Source organism: Muntiacus reevesi, chromosome 5 (assembly GCF_963930625.1).
Source record: "Muntiacus reevesi chromosome 5, mMunRee1.1, whole genome shotgun sequence".
Classification (NCBI taxonomy): domain Eukaryota; kingdom Metazoa; phylum Chordata; class Mammalia; order Artiodactyla; family Cervidae; genus Muntiacus; species Muntiacus reevesi.
This window is the reverse complement of record NC_089253.1, coordinates 80,155,170-80,176,586: the sequence shown is the minus strand read 5'-3', so window position 1 is coordinate 80,176,586 and position 21,417 is coordinate 80,155,170. Positions and strand designations below refer to the sequence as shown.

The window sequence follows — 21,417 nt, the reverse complement described above, 5'->3', positions numbered from 1 at the left end:
AATTAAGGAGACACGAACACCAGAAGGAGAAGTCAGAAAAAGATGGGTTAAAAATTCACTGCCCTAAGGCAAATATTAGATCCAAAACTCAAGTAGATAGAACAGAAATCCTAGCTCCATTTATAAGTTTATCTATAGCCAAGTACCTCTTGTTACAACACTTGTGAAACAATCACATCAAATGGAATACATTTTAAAACCTAAACCAAGAACATGGTGCACTGTAAAGAAGATACAAGATAAATATCAAATAGGTACATAAAAACTTGATCTCTATTCTTGTTCTACAAGAATTTTCTGTGAGAACTAGGATAAATCACTTAAACCTCCCTGGGCCTAATTTTCTCCCAGTCAAATGGAAATGAGAATACTATCTATCCCTTCTACTCCACAGGCTACTAAAAAGCAAGGGAAATAAGAGATGTGCAAATGTCCTGGCAAAGAACACAAAATTACTTTACTTTATAAATATAAGGTAAGGTCTCAGTTACAGGATTCAGAAACATTTTTTAACGGTTCTTCACTAAGCAAAAAGATGGCACCTCTTTTATTATGTTTGCTTATTTCTGCCAAAGGGACAATCATGTTCCTCACAAATTTAAAAGCTGTAGGTGTGTGATGGAAACCTTCTCCAAGGTAAACAGAGCCCACATTTTAGAATTCACTTATTCCTTTACTCATTAATTCAGTCTGTCACAAATACATACTGAGCATTAACCACTAACAGAACATTATGAAAATTATGTGAGGTGTTACAAAAAGTTAAATATATAAAATGGTCTACCCTTAAGATACTTAAGGTCTGAGAGATTTTCAGAGAAACAGTGATATGTATGTGTGTGTATATTATATATATATATATATATCTAAAGGAACAATGAATTTACATGTATACACAAACACATAGATTAAGATACATTTTATAATTAATAGTCATTTCATGTGTGACTTATAAAATGTATGTATAAATAAATATATAAACATGAACAAAGAATACTATAGTTCATTAAGCAAAGAACTGTAGGATTTTTCAGGTCATAGCTGTAGCTATAAAAATAGAAATACAAAGTGTATAAAGACATTTTTTCCACTAGTCCTTTCAGCCGTGCATGAAAAAGAATTATCTTCAAACGACAAACAAAAAAAGTAGCTAGATATGTTAACATAGGTTAGTGTGGGAGGACAGTATAGAGACAGTTCTGTCCGTTTTATAATGTAAATCAGCAGAAATATAAAGCCCAGAGATTGAAAGGGAAAAAAGGGATCCTCCTATCCCCACAATAGCAAGCACCATGCAAATGAGGAAATTGTTTGCTTGTAACACTCTCAAAATCCTTATTTGGTAAAATCTGTATAAAATTTCCAAGTTAGGGAAGAGTTGAGAAAAAATTTTAAATGTTCTATATTATGCAGTTAAAAATAAGTCAGTGTCTCAGTGGGAAGATGTCTGCATCAAATACATTGCTTCTTGGAGTTAGTTATACGTGAATTAATTTCCATATCACAATTTCTAACCACATTCATCAGTAACTCACTGCGTGTTATTTGTGGCTTACCGTTTATTTGGATCCTTTATCAAGAGCCCTGAAAGCAATGATTTTGCATCTGAAGAGAGTGTTCGAGGAAATTTAATGTCTTCCATTAGAATTAGTTCAAAAAGTTTCTCATGATCCTGGTTATAGAAAGGTAATCTCCCGCACATCATTTCATACATGACAACCCCAAGGCCCCACCAATCCACGGCTCGGCCATAGTCATTATCTTCTAATACCTAAAAGTGAAACCAGTAAAAGATTAATTTTTTTTAAAGATTAATTTTTTACATGTTAACTTTTAAAGCATTATTTATAAAACATAAGCTTTTTACACAAAAGTGAATCATAACTTTCAAAACCTAAGTAGGCGATTCTGTGATCTTGACATTTAAACTATGAAGAAGCTTACAAAAGATATAAATCACATCAAATATGTGAAATGTTCAATATATAGCCAGATATAAGGGGTGGGGAAAAAAGAGGTATTGCAACCTTTTTTGCAGCCTACTGCAAGATTCTAAATAAATGAATTAAGTGGAGGACAGAGGAGCCTAGCATGCTGCAGTCCACAAGGTCAGGTCGCCAAGTTCAGACGTGTCGGATGTAACTTAGCCACTGAGCAGCAAAACAAAGTAAATGAATATATGAGTGCCCTAAGGATCAAAAGAAAACTATTTGCATACTTACACATTTTCATTTAGCCCTACCTAATTTTTCATTCTGGCTCCACTAAGGTGGTCAGTAAGCAACAACTTAGAGCTAAACTGTGTTGATTATAGAGAACATAATGTGTCTAACACCTTTTTGCACTGAGAAGAACTAACTAATACAAATCAGTGACAGATAGGAGTAAACAGATGCATTGTATTAAAGAAGCATCCAGGGCATGACAATCATGAAAATATATATGAAACCTTTTGGAGGACCCTACTACATATTGAAACTCTTGCAGGAAATATTTAGGCAACAGAATGAATATAAAGATTGACTGACTGAGTTGTAATAAACTTTAGTATCCAAAGTTTTAGAACCTCATAACAATTTCTATTAAATACAAAAAATAAACATCATGGACTCAATATCTGTCTGGTATATGCCTTTAAATTTACTTCCCGAAACACATGACATGCAAAATATATTTAGTAAGAAACAATATGCAAATATCAGTTATGCTGTGCTAGAGCAACCTGTTCAAATTGAAACATAACTTGCTGTTTGTACCAGGAAAAATATGATTACTTTTATACAAGATATGTTCCTCATTCAGTGGAAATTAATCCTTTGGATCTTTTAATATTTTATTTCAAGATAACTGTATTTGTATAGTAATGTAATTTTTAAACACCAGTGACTTTTTAATCTATTCCATGGCCAATTAGCAGAATGTGCTGTCTGTAGGCCTTTATCTAATAGATGCTGGATTTTACTTAATAACAAAAATTTTAAAGTCTAAGTAACCTCTTATTGCACTCCTACAACACCAACAAAACAGTGGTACACACAAAAAAGAGCCAAATGTGGTTTTTAACCTCTTTTTTCATAAAACCATAAAAAGCATAAAAGCTGGATTAACTGCCTCCCGAACCCACATTTCACCAGCCGGGTTCTCATCCCCAGCTGGCAAAACTGGCAATCCTTTATTTTTGTTTAAATACCTGGTTTGCAGCCAGAAGGGAAAGTGAGTACATAAAAAAAAGGTTTTATTTTTGAAGAGAAATAAGCAACTGAAAAATAAAACTGTATTGTAAAAAAATCTGTTTGATAAAATAAAGTATATTTTATTTAGCTTCGTAAAATGAACACTGATTCTCAAGATAAGTGGTTTTGCTTCTGAACATAGGAGCTTTTAATTGAAATATACATACATAATGCTACAATTAGAACTGTTTGCTGTATTACTCTGTACTGAACAAATGTGATGTAACTAACATATTATCTCAGTGACATGTAAAACTTAGGCAATGTTGAGGAAAAAATATGCTAACAATCCAGCCAGTCCTCTTTATCTGGAAGTCTTTGTCATCAATTAAAAAGAAAGATTTCTGTTCAACTCCCACTTCAAGACAGCTGGAAGATGAAATACACAGAAAATAAAAATAAAAGTGATTATAATATTCTACATGTAGATATACTATAAAATAACATTACCACTATTCATACAGTATCCTTTCTCCTTACACCTAATTCAAAATATAATACTTTGAAATAATGTAGAAATTCCTGACTGAAATTAACACCCACAGCCTAGTAATATATAAAATTTACATTCTTTAACCTAAGAGTTGCAGTTCCTTCTGATTACCTCTGATGATCTTTTCCCCTCCTAGCAAAAAGGCTAATTAACTTCATGGTTAGCACCAGGGCTAATCCAAAGAGTAAGATACATGGTAATGTAGAGGTACAACATTAATACATTTCAAACTCCATTACAATGCAATTTATCATATAATCTGGATATATATGCAGATCAAAATCTGCTTCTAAAGAAATAATTCACTGAAAGACTTATCTGAAGAACTAAACCAAAGACAGTGTTCTTTTCCATGAAATCAATGTCATTAATGTTTAAACTAAAGTCAAGTTAAAATATGAAGGAAGATATTTGATATTTCCTTCTATACCTATTGTCCTTTGTAACCCTAGATGTAGCCTCATATGTTATGAGAACATTTGACACAAATGCCCAGAGATGAAGGACAAGTGGGGATTTGAAACACTAAAAGAATGTAAATGTTAAAAAATGGTGAGAGGTCACATCAATAAACCCCAAACAGAGGCCAAGTTCTAGAAAACGAGGTGTAGTTTCCATCTGTCCACTAGGAGCCAGAGATTGCTTCACTTTCTAATAAAATCCAAGATTAAAGAAGTCACATCAGGTTATCAATTATTTTTAAATGATCTGGTAATACCTGATTACTATTTGGTACCATCTGATGTGCACACCTCCACTTATCAAAAACCAGCTGAGTTTTAAAAAATCACTATGAACAGCTCTTGAATGGGTACTAATTTCAAAGAATGACATTAAATAAAAAATTTTAAAATGATACCATCAATTAAAGTTCCCAAAGTAAACATTTAGTTCGTGAATGGGAACTTTCAAAGGGCATATTCATTTCAGTATTCTTGTACCAAGTAAGATTTGCTGGGAGGCTGAAGGAATACCTTCCTCAGCTTGTTCGCCAGGCCACACAAAGCACTCACGCAAGTAGTTCTGAGGAGCTACGTGTGCCCTGGAGTGGCTTTCTGCTCAATCAATAATCCTAACAGAACAGATGGGGGGAAAACTAAACATCTAAACAAACTGTCTGCACACCTATGTTGTGAAAGTAAACTGCGAACTTGGATGAACCAATTTACCGCTAATTCAAAAAAATTTTTTTTTCTGGTAACCTTATATTTCAGGTAACTGATAATGTGTGTTTTATATATAAAAACACACTGATATGCTATATAATCTACAGAAATCCTTTAATATTCCTAACATCACAGAAATGTTGCTAAAAGGTGACCTATAAATTTTCTAATTCAGATTCTAAAATGTGTTGCAGCTACAGAACTATTACATACATTTCATAAGAAAAATGAATTCCATGGTTTACTGCTATTTTCTTCATAAATATATATTGTATATCCAGTTTTCAACTGCCCTAATGATTCTAAAGAGACTGAAACTGTGCCATTTGCTCTGAATTAAGATGCTGTAGGCTTTATGGCTACCTCCTAGCATGCAAACACAAGTACTTGCATGCAGTTAATATCCTACTTCAGAAGCATTCTCTGGCTAGAAGAACAGGCAAAGCTAAATGGATACAAGAGTGGTGATGCAATCATACTCACAGGTATCTTCCCAGAGATTCCTATACTTCCTTTTTATCCTGAAGCAACAGACATTATGGGGTTCTAAGAAACTGGGTCTTTGTAACCAAAGTAAAAATGGCCATTCTGAAACACTATAGGCAATCACTAGTGTTCCCAGTTAGGGTTGGTTTTGTACATGTTATGTCTCAGAGAATTTAAAATTAAACTCTGTGCTTAAATTAGAATCATTCCAAAGTACTGAATGCAAATATTCTGATTGTTAAAATCAAAAGACTATATAACACTCAAAAGAACTTTAGGTGAAAAATAGCTACAAAAAAACCTGACAGAACTCTAGGGAAGTAAAAGCTGCTACTTACAAATGTTGAGAGACATTAACATTGAACCAAAAATATCATTTTTGTTTATATTTAAACAATATCTAATTTGGGGACCAAGTAGGAATTTTTTTAACTACACGGTTTTTTATTGAACTATAGTTGATTTACAATACTGTGTTAGTTTCAGATGTACAGCAAAATGGGATGGTTTTTAATATTATCCAGAAACAGTATAAACAGCCAACTCATGACAGACGTTCTTAAATAAAAATTCTAACAATAAAGCAGACAACTTTTGTCTGAACTAATCACTGTGCTCATTCACTTAATTTCCTCCCTAATATTGGTGATGAGACGTTTTAGAACCATCAAGAAGTGAAGGCTTTCAAAAATACTTCAAGAAGACAAGTGCTATATGCATCATTAAAAATTAAATAAAATATTAGGGATGTATACAGTTTGGGAAAAGCTACTAAAATAACTTTTAATTTTTACAAAAAGCTTAGAAGTTTTACGGTTTAGTTTCATAATCTGTTAGAACTAGTAGAATTTTGTCCAAGGGTAAGCAAAATATAACTATGCGTGCTACTATTTTCATCTATTGATTAAATGTACAAATATATATATATAAATAACTTTGATTTCATTCATTTTAAGATCTCCTCAAGATAATACTGATAAGGCCTATAAAATGATGTCTTTTTCATTTATTCTTTGTTGTATTTAAAATAAACAAAATTCCATTTAGTACACTTAAAATCAAGTTTGGTTCTACCTACTCCACCTATTTACACTATACTCCAGGCTACCAACTATCTTCACCCTTAATTAATGTGATTCTCTCCACCCTTCTGAAGAAGTTAATGTATACACTTTTGGCCTTTCATTTGTGCTATTATCTATAAAGAATCACAATGACTTTAAGCAAATCTTTGTATCAAAATATTTTCATCTATTTCAGATACTATCAAAATACATATTATAAAAGATATTGATGCTAGTAGGCTTTAAAAGAAAAGTGAATAAAATGACACTCAGTGACTATTTTCTAAAAATGAGTTTCCAAAAACTAGGAATACATTAAAAATGCATTTTCAGCCACTGAAAAACATAGCATTTTACACATATGAAATAAAATTATATACATTTTTTTCTGAATAGCAACCACAACTAGACATTATGTATTTTCCAACAATCAAGTCATTTTTTGCAATCTTTTTGTTAGTTCTAACTTGATTATCAAATAATTTTTATTTTTACACTATTACAGAAGTGCATTTCTCTAGGTTTCCAAAACCACCTTATTCAACCTTCCCCATCTGTCACCATCTGCTTCTTTTTAGCATGTACTTTTTGTGTGATCACATAAGCATGTGAAAAATAACTAACATTCAGATGATTATCTGCTGGTACATTTGAGGACTGGGCATAATAAAAGTGAACTGCCAAAACGTACTTAACACTTTTAATTTTGTTGGGTCTTGCATGTAAGCTACATTTGATTTTCAAACTGTTTTACAGTTGGAAAGTTGATCAGGTACTGCTAACTCAAGAGCAAAGCTGAGACTCTAAATAATTAGCACTGCATAAAAGGATGGTTTGGATTCAATGAGAGCCAAATCAAATAATAAAATTTAACAGTAAGATTTTATATATGATTTCTAATTTTTTTATATTTCTAGGCATGAGAATATAATAGAGATGATGAAATCAAAATCCCCTCAAAATACCACAGTCCATAATATATGGGAGGTCAAATTTATTTCCTTTTAATACAAGAAAGAGCAAAACCACTTTAAAACTATCTATACTAATTTTTAATGCAGCTTTAGAGATGCAGCACACTAAACATATAGTTTATATGCCCATTAGGACTGTATCTCTGCAACATCTTTTTAAAAAGATACTTTTCCCCCCTTTAATAAAAAAGGTACACAGTTCTTCATCAAAAGACGAGAACAAATACTTTAAAAAATATCCTTTATTTTTTACAAATGGCATTTTTATATCATAAAATTTTTCTTTTCCTGGTGGTCTTTAAGAAGAAATCTAAGTTCATTAAAACTTCAGTTCATTTAAAAATCAGGTATAAGTCTGAGATATAGTACAGTTAATACATCAGTTTTGAACTGATTTTTAAGTATTTTTTAAGTATTTTTTAAAATATCCTGCAACCATCTTTAAGTAGCAAAGCATTCTGACCAAATTGAAACTGTTTAGGGAATTCCCTGGAGGCCTAGTGATTAGGACTCCCAGCTTCTACTGTAAGGGGTGCAAGTTCAATCCCTCATCAGGGAACCAAGATCCTGCATCTTTTGCGGCATGGCCAAAAAAGCAGAACAAACAAGCGAACAAAACCCCTCCAAAACTAGTTGAAAAGGTAAAGGATGGCCACTGCTAGACAAATGAGAGGCTGCAGAAAGATGTCTTCACAATGTGTAAACAGGTCTCCCATGTGAGGAGAAGGTAATATACCAACAAGGAGCCCTTCAAAAGAGAAGCAGTACTCAGGCACGTACTCCAGGTCTGATAAACAGCTACTACTGACAAACTACCAGAAGTCTGGCATCAATAAAGCTATGTACTAGAAATGCCAAGGTTCAGAGAAAGTGAGAGGTAGCATCTGCAGTAAAGGGAAGAGGCTAGTTTAAGCTCTCTCAATCCCTCTCTAATTCTGACCATGCATATCTGGATCATATTATTGCCCTGCTCTCAGTTTACGTGATTGTCTCTTGTCCGTGAGACCAAATCTCAACTCTTTTCCATTCTGATTCTGACCTACACATCCAGCCTCCTCTCGGTCTGCTCCCTCTTTACTGCCACCAGACCCTCCCACCACCCTTCCCTTCACTGCACTGTACATAACTCTGCTGCTGCTGCTGCTAGGTCGCATCAGTCGTGTCCAACTCTGCGACCCCATAGACAGCAGCCCACCAGGCTCCTCCGTCCCTGGGATTCTCCAGCCAAGAATACTGGAGTGGGTTGCCATTTCCTTCTCCAGTGGTACATAACTCTAGTAAAGCAATTATTTTTCTTGGACAGTAATGATTATTCTCCATATCATATCACCTTAGTAAATACGGCAGGCTATCGGACAACAAAAACATTTCTATGATCTTTGAATTCCCAGCACCTAACAGAATGCATGACACCTAATAAATACCCAACAAATATTTCTTTAATGAATGAATGAGTGTTCTTCAGTGAAATGGCCTACACCAGAGATGAGAATAAAGAACTTAAATTCTTGTTTTTAAAAGTAAGAATATAAAACAGTTACCCTGATTTAACAAAATGCAGTTTGACACAAATGCTTAAAATATAAAAACTGAAACTGCGTGAGAAGTTTAGTTGTCTCAAGTTTTGTCATCTTCAAATAGTAATCACAACGATCACTCTCCCCTGTGAAAATAAGGTCTAGATGTTAATTATGAACCAACATCTCTCAGCCATCAGGTATATAAACTGCTTTTAAACCCTTCTGTATTATTTTTTAAAAAGGCATACAGAAAGGGTTTACCTGTCTTTAAGAAGAAATCGATAATTCCTTGTGAACTGTATACTTTCTATTTAGAAACAACTGGACTCTTCTTGGATTAAATTCCTGGTTTTGTTCTTCAGTTGATGACATTTGCATATAAAAACAATATCTTTGTTTCTTAGGAGATCATCTGCTTCTGAAATGAGATGTATTTATCTTCTACAGAAATAATTTCCCCTAATTGTGATACAACTGATTTTGTTATTCTAAATATGGGATATCATCATCCATGGCAAATGTATAGCAGGGGCAATTGGAACTCCAGAGAAACAAAGATTTTGTTTTTCATGACATTTACAAAAACAATCCTGTTCTAGAAAATGTGATCGTGTATTTGAATAAACAAGAAACATTATTCTAAACTTTTACCAAATTCAGCTACAAAAATGGAAAATTTTAAACTCCAGATTTTATAACAGAAAAAAAATGTTACTTTTGGCAGACCTTGGTAAAATAATATTTGGAAATTTACTGTAAAAAATACTGCTAATATTTCATATTACTAGCACTTATTTACAAAAACTTAAAATTCTTGAAATGCAATTTTAATCTCTAATTGAAAAGAGCTATTGTAGTAATAAACTGGCATTAGTTATTATACATATAAGAATGCTAGTATCATTCTGAATATATTCCAATTTCCTAATTCTTTTGATTACTTTTCCTGTTGAGCATTTACAAAGCATCTATTTTAAAAATGGCAATTACTTACATCTATAGTGGCCTTGAAACAGTGATTTTTTTTTTTTTTTTGGCTACCATGTTATTCAATTAAAAAAGTAAAAATAGGCTTTATAAGATGAACCTTGTTAGAATCCTGTTTCTATCTCTACCACCTCCTACCTGTGTACAAACTATATTAAAAAATTCTGATCCTCAGTTCCCTTACCTTTAGAAAAGAACAGGTATGCTATCTCAAAAGATTATTCTAAATCTGCAATGTACATACATAGCATGTGGCACATAATACATGTTCAATAAATAGTTATCATCATCCATCAAACATAAATGCCTCCCACCTTTGCTCTAGTCACACTAACCTTGTTGGAGTTTGAGGGAAGAACTGAATTTGTGCCTCACAGGTTTTACACTAACTGCTTCCTGTGTTTGGAAAACTCGTCCCCTGTATTTTTACAATAGTTGCCTCCTGGCATTCAGGTCCCTGGTTAAACATCACTTTCCCTGAACATCCTATCTGTAGAAGATTATACTTTCCAAAGAGGGCTACAACAGTATCTCCCATCTCACATGTTTTTGCATTGGAGAGGTGGGATCTATGTCACTACCCTCTTAAATACATGCAGGCTCAGGAATGTTTCAGCATATGCAGAAATGATGTGCAATTCCTGAAATGAAGTCATAAAAGGGAATTCACAGAGAAATGTGTATAGCAGCATTATTGGCCAAAACCTGAAAGCAATCCAAATGTCCATCAGCTGCTGAATGGATAGACAAAATGTATTATATTCATACAATATAATATTATTTTGGCCATAAAAAGAAATGAAGTACCAGCAACATGCTAAAGCATGGATGAACCTTGAAAATAAACTAAGTAAAAGAGGCCAGACACAAGAGGCCATGTATTGTATGATTCCATTTGTATGAAATGTTTAGAAAAGACACACCTATAGTGACAAAGTAGATTAGTAGTTGTCTAGCAGGAGGGGATGTTAGGCAGGAGCTAATATGTATGGAGTTTCTTTGTTGGAGTGATGAAAATATTCTGGAATTAGAGAGTGGTGATGGTTGCATTGCACAACTTGGAACATACTACAAACCACTACTATGCACTTCAGAAGGCTGAATTTTATGGTATATGATAATAAAGTTTAAAAAATACACTATGAAGAGAAATTTTTAAAAAATTAATAAAACATTTCTTCATGGTTTACTACATTAAAAAAAATCAAATTGAAGCAGTTTCTAAACTGTTCCCTGGGACATTTTAGAACCCGAAGCCAAAACAGTCTGGCTACTCTGAAGCCACAAGATTATGAGGAAGTCAGGCCATATGGGGAAGCTGAGGATTTTGAGAGCTCTGTAAAGCACCAGTTGACAGTCAGCATCAACTGTCAGACACCTAAAGCCGGGAGTTTCCAGATTCCGGCCTCCAGCCACAGAGTCACCCACCGCTGTGCCCCATGTGCCCCATGAGCAGTCATTCCTGACTCAGAACCTTCGATCACATGAAATGGTTAGGTTTTGCGATGGTCTGTTTTGCAGTAATAGTAATGAGAACGCTACCTAACACAGCCACCACAACCTCCTTTTATCTAGCTTCTTTCCCTTCACGACACATATTTATTGCATGACATTATGCTATATATTTATTTTTATTCTGTCACCCTTCACCAGAAGTGAGTTCTCTGAGAGCAGGGTCCTTTGTGTCTTGTTTCTATAACCACACACACAGAAATTTATCCAATATATAGTAGATGAATAATGTATATTTGTTGAACAAACAAATCAATCATCACTATGGAATTCTCAGCACGGGAGGGCACTGGCTGAAGCTTGTTTTGGTTTAGCATGATTTCCAAAATGTAGCCACTGTCATTTCAAAAGTTAAGTATGAAAACCCACAAAATTACAAATTATCATTGTTTCTTTGTTTCTAAGGAAAATCCAAAATGATTTATAAAACTGTTAACATTCTTGCTGAGGTCACTGAAATATTTAATTTTAATAAGTGAATAAAAATAAGCATAATCAAAGAAAAAAAACACATATGGCCAACAAGTAAAAACTGATTTAATTTGATTGCAGTTACCAGTATTTTTGTGCTGATTTATATATATTTTTGCCCTGGAATACCATGTTAAACAAGTGGGAGTAAAATAGATTTGATTCATGTTGAAATCCAGGTCAAAGTAGTAGACATTGCAGTTTTTTAAAAGCGTAAATGATTTACTTTGCAAAACATCAGTGTTATTTTTATTTTTCTGTAAATGGAAACATAGCCTACCTCTGGTGCCAGATACTCTGGTGTACCACAGAAAGTCTTCATGGTGGCTGCATCAGTGATCCCTTCTTTGCAAAGTCCAAAATCTGTGATTTTTATGTGGCCATCTTTATCCAGCATCAAATTCTCCAACTGCACAGTAAGACAATAGTCTTCAAAAATAGGAAAATACTGTTTTGAAAAACAACTGAATGCTGAGTAAGATATTCTGGAAAGAGGACATAATTAGTCAAAGAACTTTTGATACTTAAACCCTATAGCTGCCTAATTCATGTGTAAAAAGAAATATTTTATCAAATACTTTACAATAATAAACTGATTTTTAAACCCATGGGAGTAAGTAAGAGCCATTATTGTGTATAAGTCCTAAGAACTAAAGTATAAATTAAGTTTTGAAAGCAAATATCAATCTTCTTTTTTCCTTTTTAAAATAAAGTTTGATCTAAACAATTTCAAAGCGACAAGTATCTTCTTCTAGATATGTAGAGATGGTTTTCAACAATTTCTCTTGGGAGTCTATATCTATTATAAAATACTTATTTACAGAAATGTTTCTTTGGTGGTGGCTGTAAATCAAACCTAAATCTTATTTTGTAAGGTACGGCAATATCTTCTCTTGCAGTTATTTGTAACAAAGAAATACCAATCCTTTTAAAGTTGGAACGTCTTTAAACCCATTCATACAAAAACAACAATCTTAAAAGAGATAACCAAATAGCCTCAAGTGAAAAATTAAGCAATGCAAGGGGGGGAAAGGGCTTGTGCAAAGCTAATGCAATTAAAAACAGTACCAATAACTGACCTTACTCTTTCAATTTGAACCTAAAGTTATGATTATCACCATACAGAGATACACATGAGTTCTGAGTTGTCACTTTATAGTCATGTATATCAATGGGGCCCCTAACCCTGCTCAGTCATGTACATATACCTAAGGGAATACATAAGAAATGCATTCACAAAGAAACACATGTGAAAAAATTATATTAGCAGGATGAATGATAATTAACTTATTTGAGGAGTAGGTAATTATTCTACTCCTTAACATGATAATATATGAAAGTGCCTACTCAAACTCTGAAGTCAATATCAAATTCAAAACAGAACTCCATATAAGAACATAAATAGATACCAATCTTATAAAATGTGAGGATGCTATACTGTTATATATTATCCAGTGTCTTATAAACCAGAAACTAAATACAGATAAGCAAGCTATGCTCAGTATAGCACTTACATGTGCTGCCCAGCTGAACTCAATGCTCAATGCATGTTTCACACACTGCATAGACTCTAGAGAAGTGAGTCTGTTTTGACTTGTCTACAGAGAGCTGAAGGAACCCTAAATACATTGCTAAACCTTTTAAAAATGAATATTCTCTTATTTTATCTAAATTTAGGTAGACTGATTCCCTACTAACTGGAACCCAAAAATCAAACCCAATGTGCACAAATGGCAATACATCCTAAATAGTAAAACGGAATAGAAATGTAAAAAAAGAATTTGTCTACTTCTCTTTCCTTTTCTTCTTCATGCTTCTGGTTTTCTCCCTTTTCCCTTTCTCTTGCGAACAACACTCTCTTCCTCCTCCTACTTCTATCTTGCCATAATGAGAAAGACAAGTATATAATGGATGTCTGCTGTGTTAAATATATGCTCTGTTCCTAATTTTAAAAAATATGCTTATTGTTCTAACATAGAAATACATTACAATATAAAAACAAAATCTTAAAATGCTAAAAAGATCTTTTATAATACACAAGAATTCTTATGGAGACTTCAAATAATACACAGTAATATTAAATAAAATACATAGTTTAATGTGTATCACAACAATTCACTTTATACGCACTGCAAAGTAAAACTCTGCACGCACCAATGTGCTAACTGTCCACATTTGGACAAGACTGTCGTGCAAAGCATAGATACAGAATATCAGAATATATACTGTTTTTTAATAAAAAGAAGAACATACATTTTAAAAAATCTTGATCCATACCTAATTACCTAATCTCATCTCTAAGATACCAAGGGTTGAGGAATGAAATGAGATTCAGGGGTAGAATTTGAGTGAAGAACAGGAATAGGATGAAAGTGACCAAGAACTCTCAGTTTGCCTACAACTGAGGAGGTTTCCCAGGATGAAGGATCTTTAATAAAAGTTCTATAGCTGGGGAAGTTCCAGGCTAACCACGACAGCTAATCATTCCTTTGTTTTATTAATCAGCTTTATTATAATGATACAGTCAGAAATAAGGTCAGCTTACAGGAGGACTATGAGAGATGGGGTAGAGGTCACGATAACCGGGACAAGGTAGCATACTGTAGAGGAGGCAGGTGAGGGCAATGTGGGTGAGATTATGGAATCAAGTCAGAGAGCTTAAATGTAAATTCAAGTTCTACCCCTCACCCGCTATGTAACCTTGGGTGTGCTATTGATATCTATGCATCTCAACTTGATCTATAACACACAGGTAAATACAGTAACAATCCAATGTGACTGTTCTGAGAATTAAATGATACTGAGTGGAGAACTTAATCAACAAATGTATTGATCATTTATTAAACATAGAGGGTTTAATGGCTGATTTATAATTTATCAACATGGTATGTGTTCTTCTAGACAACACTGTATGTTAAAGGAAAGAGCAAAGTTCAGAAATGGAACCCTATAAAAAATTTTGATCAGCTCAGTGACCTCATTTAAAACAGTTTTTAATATGCAACAATTTCTTTTGAATAAACAAAAAAAATTTTACAATTTTTGAGCCAGTTATTTTATAATGGTGTCCACTTTCTTTCATCAATTACTATTCTTCTCTCACTATCCTGAAATGTCATTTGGCTGAGCATGAAAGACTAAAACAACTTGTCTATCAGTATGAAAAAATAGTCAGAAATGCATCACCTTAAAAAAATGATATCCCCAAATCTAACCTTATAAAGAGGTAAATCGGGGGTAATTAAATATCCTGTCTGGTTAAAAACATAAATGAGTTTATGCAGATGGATAACAAAGATTTCATTAAATATGAGAACCATTAGTGCTGTGATTCACAAAGGTGAAGGATACACAGAATTACCTGGAAATCTTTCAAAAGCAGACCAATGACTTAAAGATATCAAAAAACACCTGGAAATCATTTCCTTAGCACGCGTGACATTAACATAAGCAGATTCAGTCAAATTATTTTTAGGAATCTTTCCACTGTGTAAAGGAGGAATAAAAATGTTTACAAATGGTCTGTCTTTGGTTCTGTCTCCTAAATCGAATGCTTTCCTTCTTCCTTTTTTTTTAAACCATAAAAGGAAAAATGTACACCATAACTGCCTGTTCAGGTACTCTCTATTATAAAACACTAAATGCATGTTTTCTCTCCACTATCACTCTTAGCATCCAGGATTGAGGTCGGGGCATTATGATGATACTTAATGGATACATCCACTGGCAAAGGCAATGTATGAAGTTAAATAGGAAGTGTGAAAGAAAAGAGTATACATTTAAAATCTGGGTAATGCTTACTATTTGTATCTGAGGGTTGTTTGTTATCTAATAATTCATACTTTGAGAAAACAAATATACTAGACATATACGTCCCAGAGTTTCCATTTAAAAAAGGCAACATTTTTTATCGAGTTGAACTGGACAAAAATTATTTGACAGAGGATCTTGATTTGGTAGGTTTTGAAATCTTTTTTCCTCTGTGCTTCGTTAACAAGAAATGACAGCAAGAAAATACTACGCTCCTTTCTGCTCTTGCTGGTGCCTAGAATAAAATTAAACTCTTGCTATTAGAAAGTTTACAAATTTTTAATTTCTAAGTTTTTAAAAGATTTCTAATATACAATTCATGTATCATATATTCTAATATCTAGCTATGTAAAATACACACACACACATATATATATCTTTTAGGTCTCATTTTAATTAAATGGCTGACATTTTGTGATTAAGCAAAGGAATGATAACAGCAATTCCTAAGGGATCTGACAACTATTGTAGCAACACAAACAAGTCCCATCACTCACTCTTACAATCCCATTTTAGCACAATTATATCAGTACCAAGACTGCCTCAGGCCCAAGAATACAGTAAGAAATTCCCCCCCTGCACCCTGCATATTTAGGTTTATGGGCATCGAAGTGCCAAATGCTGTGACCCGTATGAACTTAATGACCATGGGATTAGGACAGTGCATTAAAATGCCAAAAGGAAATCTTTGAACCTTCCTAAACTGGGAAAAGAATTCACAATATACAATAGCAGAGATCCCACCTAGACTGGGGTTTCAGAGTTACTACATTTAAGAATTTTCTACACTTGAGGAATATAGCCCAATAGTACATGTGAATGTTGGAAATGGAAGGGATTCATAGCAGCAATGGCTGAACATTTTTATAAAAGAGGAAATCCAGAGTAGTTAGAAGTGGGAGTTAGAGGATGTGCCTTGAATATACTTAAAACATTCCTTATTTTTGGCAGCTTTATTCAAATTTTAGATTTACAAAGATCCCCTAGAGCTAATCCAATGCATCCCCCCACCTAAAGTTCAATTCATTTCTAGACAGGCCAATTGGTGTAATAAAAAGAACATTATACCTGGAGCTAGGATTCATGGAATCCAACAATTTTGACTATGTTACCAATTTAGTCCATTATTTTGAGAAAATCACTTACTAGGTTTCTAGTCTTCAGTGACCTCAGCTGTAAATTATGGGTCAGCTCTGAATTTCTACAAGTGTACCTAAAGATCTCATTCTATCATGAAACAATATGGATATAAATAACACTTGTACAAATTTTGAATGTCTGACTTATGATATCCATTCTTCTTTGTGTAAATTCCATGGATCCTGTCCAATGCTACACATTTACTTAGACCTTTTAAGTTAAAGCTATATTAAAAGGGAAATAAATTGAGAGGAAAGGTCACTTAATTGTCTAGTAGTTGATGGTCTATTTATATACTAACTACATAACTGGTATTCACATTGCAGGCTAATAAATTTAGTCTAATCTCATCACCAGAAAGGACAGAGCAACAAAACTCATTAAATGAGTGTCAACGTACTGATAAGTTGATTAATGAGAAATGATCAGTGGAGATACTGACCAAAATCATCCCAATTATATCATTCCTTTTCAATGCTATCAATCAAGTGAGCATTCTTTTGTTTCTTTAGACTAATTATTTGAGCTTTAAGCATTTTGGATATATTACTAAGTACTTCAAAACTGTTCTCCTTTTCTTAAATCCAGGAAGTCCTCCCCCTTATCCTTATAAATAGGATTCAGAAAATATAAAGTGGGGGGAGGGGGAAGATCAAGTAGAAAAGAGCTAACTACTTCTAAGTAAATATGAAAATGACATATAACATAAGTTTTTTCATACCATATAATTAAATTCTTTTTTAAAAATTCAGATTCAAGACATTTAAACATTATAGGATTATTTGGCAATGCAGACATCAGATACAGGGATGCTGAATTCTGCTACTCCTAGCTATAAAAGATGCAGGCTAAGACAATCATACTGTTGATTTATATTCATCTCTGATCTAGTTTGGCACTTAGTTGATCATCTCTGATATAGATATAGTATAAAAATGTTTTCTAAAAATAGAATTTCATAGCTTGTTTCATAAATAACATGTTAAGAAATAAAATGAGAAAATAATATAAAAACTGTAATGATGCCATATAGAGGTACACACTATATTTCACTGTCATCATGTAGAGTAATATTTTTTGAGATAGTTACTTCTTAGTGATCATTCGTAATACAAAGGTACATGATAGAAACATCTTGAAATAACTTAGACAATTGGTTAAGTAATTAGATAATTTAAGAATCACAGGTGTTTGAAAGCAAGTGAATGGGAGTGAGGGGTAACTGTGACTTCTCTCAGGTGCTGTAATATGTAGATATATACCTCATTCCCTGGTGGTTCAGATGGTAAAAGAATCTGCCTGCAACGTGGGAGATCAGGGTTCGATCTCTGGGTTGAGAAGATCCCCTGGAGAAGGGAATGACTACACACTCCAGTATTCTTGCCTGGAGAATTCCATGGACAGAGGAGTCTGCAGACTACAGTCCACAGGGTCACACAGAGTTGGACGTGACTGAGCAACTAACATGCATACCTCATTACCCACAAACAGCATTTCATAAAAGACTAAAATAACTTCTATTTCTACAAGCAGAATTATACTTTAAATGAACTCATACTTGATAAACAAAGCAATTCTGTGTCAGACTTTAATAGGTCAAGATTATCATATGATTTACTTTTTAAGGAAGTAAGATGGTCACATTTAGAACATGTTCAGAGTTGTGCCAGGGTACAAATTTCCTTAACGTGGCCAATCTAAATGAAAACAGTGTCGTGAGAATTACTACTGCCTTTTATGAGCTACTCCAAGGGTCAGCAAAATATGGCCTGGGGGCGAAATCTTGTCTACTGCCTGTTTTTGTAATTAAAGTTTTACTGGAACACAGCCAGACATGCTCATTTACATACTGTCCTTGGCTGCATTCATCCTACAACAGTAGCACTGAGGAGTTGCAAGATACAGTAAGAGCAGCAGTGCCTAGAATATTTACTATCTGGGCTTCACAGAAAGTTTGCCAGTTCCTGAGCTATTCCGAGGGTCTTGTCAGAAAGAAACTTAAGAGACATACAGTCATTATTACTGATAAAACAAACACAGTGTTTTTTAAAATGGAAACTAAATAAATTGATAAAAGGCTATATTAAAACGCTTTAGCTCTTTAAGCCCACTAAATATTCAAAGTCAAAATCAAATATTTGACTTTGATTTTAAAATCAAAACCTTCCCCTAAATAATCTTATCTACTATAAAAGTTTCTTCATAATACATCACAGGATGCTAGAATATAATAATGAAATTGATTTTAAAATGTCACTTGCAAAGAGACTAGACATTGAATCAGATGTTTAACATTACTCATTACACTAACAGAAGAGTGGAACTATTACTGGTAGATCGTTTTGATCAGAGCAGTCGAACAGAACTTATTTTGCATGTAAAAAACTTGGACATTAAAAAAACTACACATTTACCAGTGAATGAAACTTCCTGTCAGATACAGTGAACCACATTCTTAAAGTGTTGTTGTTTTTTTTTCCCCAACTAGATCTTCTTTTCTTCAAACTGTGTAACTTTGTAATTACTTTGTGTTTGTCCCTATAGTCTCTGCAGAAACAAACTCTGATTACTTTTCTTTTTTACCTTGAGATCACGGTACACAATCTTTCCGGAATGTAGATAGTCCAAGGCAGAGACAATTTCTGCACCATAGAAACGTGTGCGGTCCTCGGAGAACACCCGCTCTCTCGACAAATGGAAAAACAGCTGCAGGGTAAACAGCAGGGACAGGACTGTAATAATTACTGATTTAGTGGGGGAAATTAACACAAACATAAAACACCTCTCATCACCATATTGTGATGATAGATAGTGTACTCTCAGTGGACACTGAGCACTCTTAGACAGCAGCTGGCTTATCTTTTCCAGGTTTCCAAGGGGAGACTGAGAGCTGTTAAATCAGCGCTTTAATCAATATACCAATCTTGTTTAAGGCATTCTGCTTGCTACCCATTTAACCTTCAGTTACCAGAGGAAAAAGTATGCATCATCAGATTACATCTCCTCCTCCATATACTGTTGCTTCAACTCTTTCAAGGATTAGGTACTGAGACTTTATTAAAATAAATGAACATAAGCAGAGATGCAACATTTCTACTTAATTATCTGATTCACACTTGATTTCAAAGAAAGGACTGCAGGTTTGTGGAACCTTATTTCTATGAACTTGTTAAATTCTACAACTCTTGATTCATCATATCTTTTCCACAATGAGAAACTGGGAGGCTTTTACATTTTCAATTTATTTTAGTAGGGCCCACAAGGTACTGAGAAGCTCCCATTTTTCCCTTAATAATTCTCAATGTATATTCTTCCTATTTTAACAATAATTACCTATGACACCAATCTTTTCACATGTAATCACTTAAAACGATAAGCCCATCCATTTCCTGTCAATCACCTAAAAAGATACTTCCACTCATCAGTCAACAACTATTTACTGAGTGCTCATTGTGGTCAAGCATCCAGCTCTCCATTTAGACAAGCTGTTTGTTTAAGAAACTGCCTGTTTCATCTCTCAGTTCAACCGCGTATATGAGAAAGGAGCCGGTTCTATGCACAATGAATTAATTACTGACCTTTTTGTTGTACTGTTTCACTGTATTAAGAAATCCGTCATGAACAACCAAAGAGTGTTTGCAGTGCTGACTACATTGCCAGCATCACAGTAGGTACTTAATACATGTCTTTGATTAAAAGTGATGAGCCAGTCAGTGTATCCTTGATTGCAAGATCAGAAATGAACTATAACTTCACAGGGATTACTTCTACAAACTGCTTCTACAAATTTATAAGAATTATGGTTAACCAAGACTTTTTCCTCACGCACCAAATCATAATCTAGGTAACAGAAAGTAGGTTCCTTATAGATTCCGTCTTCCCTTTTCAGGGAGAAGAAAATGGCAACCCACTCCAGTCCTCTTGCCTGGAAAATCCCAAGGACAGAGGATCCTGGTAGGCTGCAGTCCACGGAGTGGCAAAGAGTTGGACACAACTGAGCAACTTCACTTTCTTTTCACTTTCCCCTTTTCCACTTCCAATTCCACTTAAGAGTCTATCACTAAGATAAAAATTAATGCATAACCCATTCTCCCAATAAAGAGAGGGAGTTAATATCATGTAACTATTGCCAAAAAAGACTCGTTCAATGTTATTTACAGTAAAACTAAAATATTTGGCAGACAGTCTCTAAACTTTAATGTTCTCTACTATACTGTCATATTTCATCAAATCTAAGATGCCGCTGATTGTAACTTCACTAACATTTTATGTCAAGACCAAGAAGGAAAAAAAATGATGTGATTAAAACACATCATCAAATATAAAAGGCCTTCCAACTGAATAAATTATTCAGTGTGTCTTATAAATAACCAAATATACTATGCCCAAAATCATACCAATGTATAATTGGTATGTTTATAAGGGTATGCATATAAGGGATATGCTTCAAAATTGATTCATCTTATATAGGCAAATACATGCTATTAACAGGGTTTCCCTGGTGGCTCAGATGATAATGAATCTGCCTGCAATGTGGAAGACCCAGATTTGATCCCTGGGT

At 33.8% G+C, this 21,417-nt stretch overlaps 1 protein-coding gene across 4 annotated transcripts in view; it reads right to left on the bottom strand.

The window, feature by feature from the left end:
• Positions 1–21,417, bottom strand: part of AKT3 (AKT serine/threonine kinase 3) — a 273,074-nt gene that overhangs the window by 40,084 nt on the left and 211,573 nt on the right. For all 4 annotated transcript variants that reach the window (XM_065935620.1, XM_065935621.1, XM_065935623.1 and 1 more), the window contains 3 exons: positions 19,440–19,562; positions 12,187–12,315; positions 1,557–1,771 (listed from right to left, as the gene is read on the bottom strand). In XM_065935620.1, the coding sequence (XP_065791692.1) occupies positions 1,557–1,771; positions 12,187–12,315; positions 19,440–19,562 (467 nt within the window). The remainder of the gene's footprint in view (positions 1–1,556; positions 1,772–12,186; positions 12,316–19,439; positions 19,563–21,417) is intronic.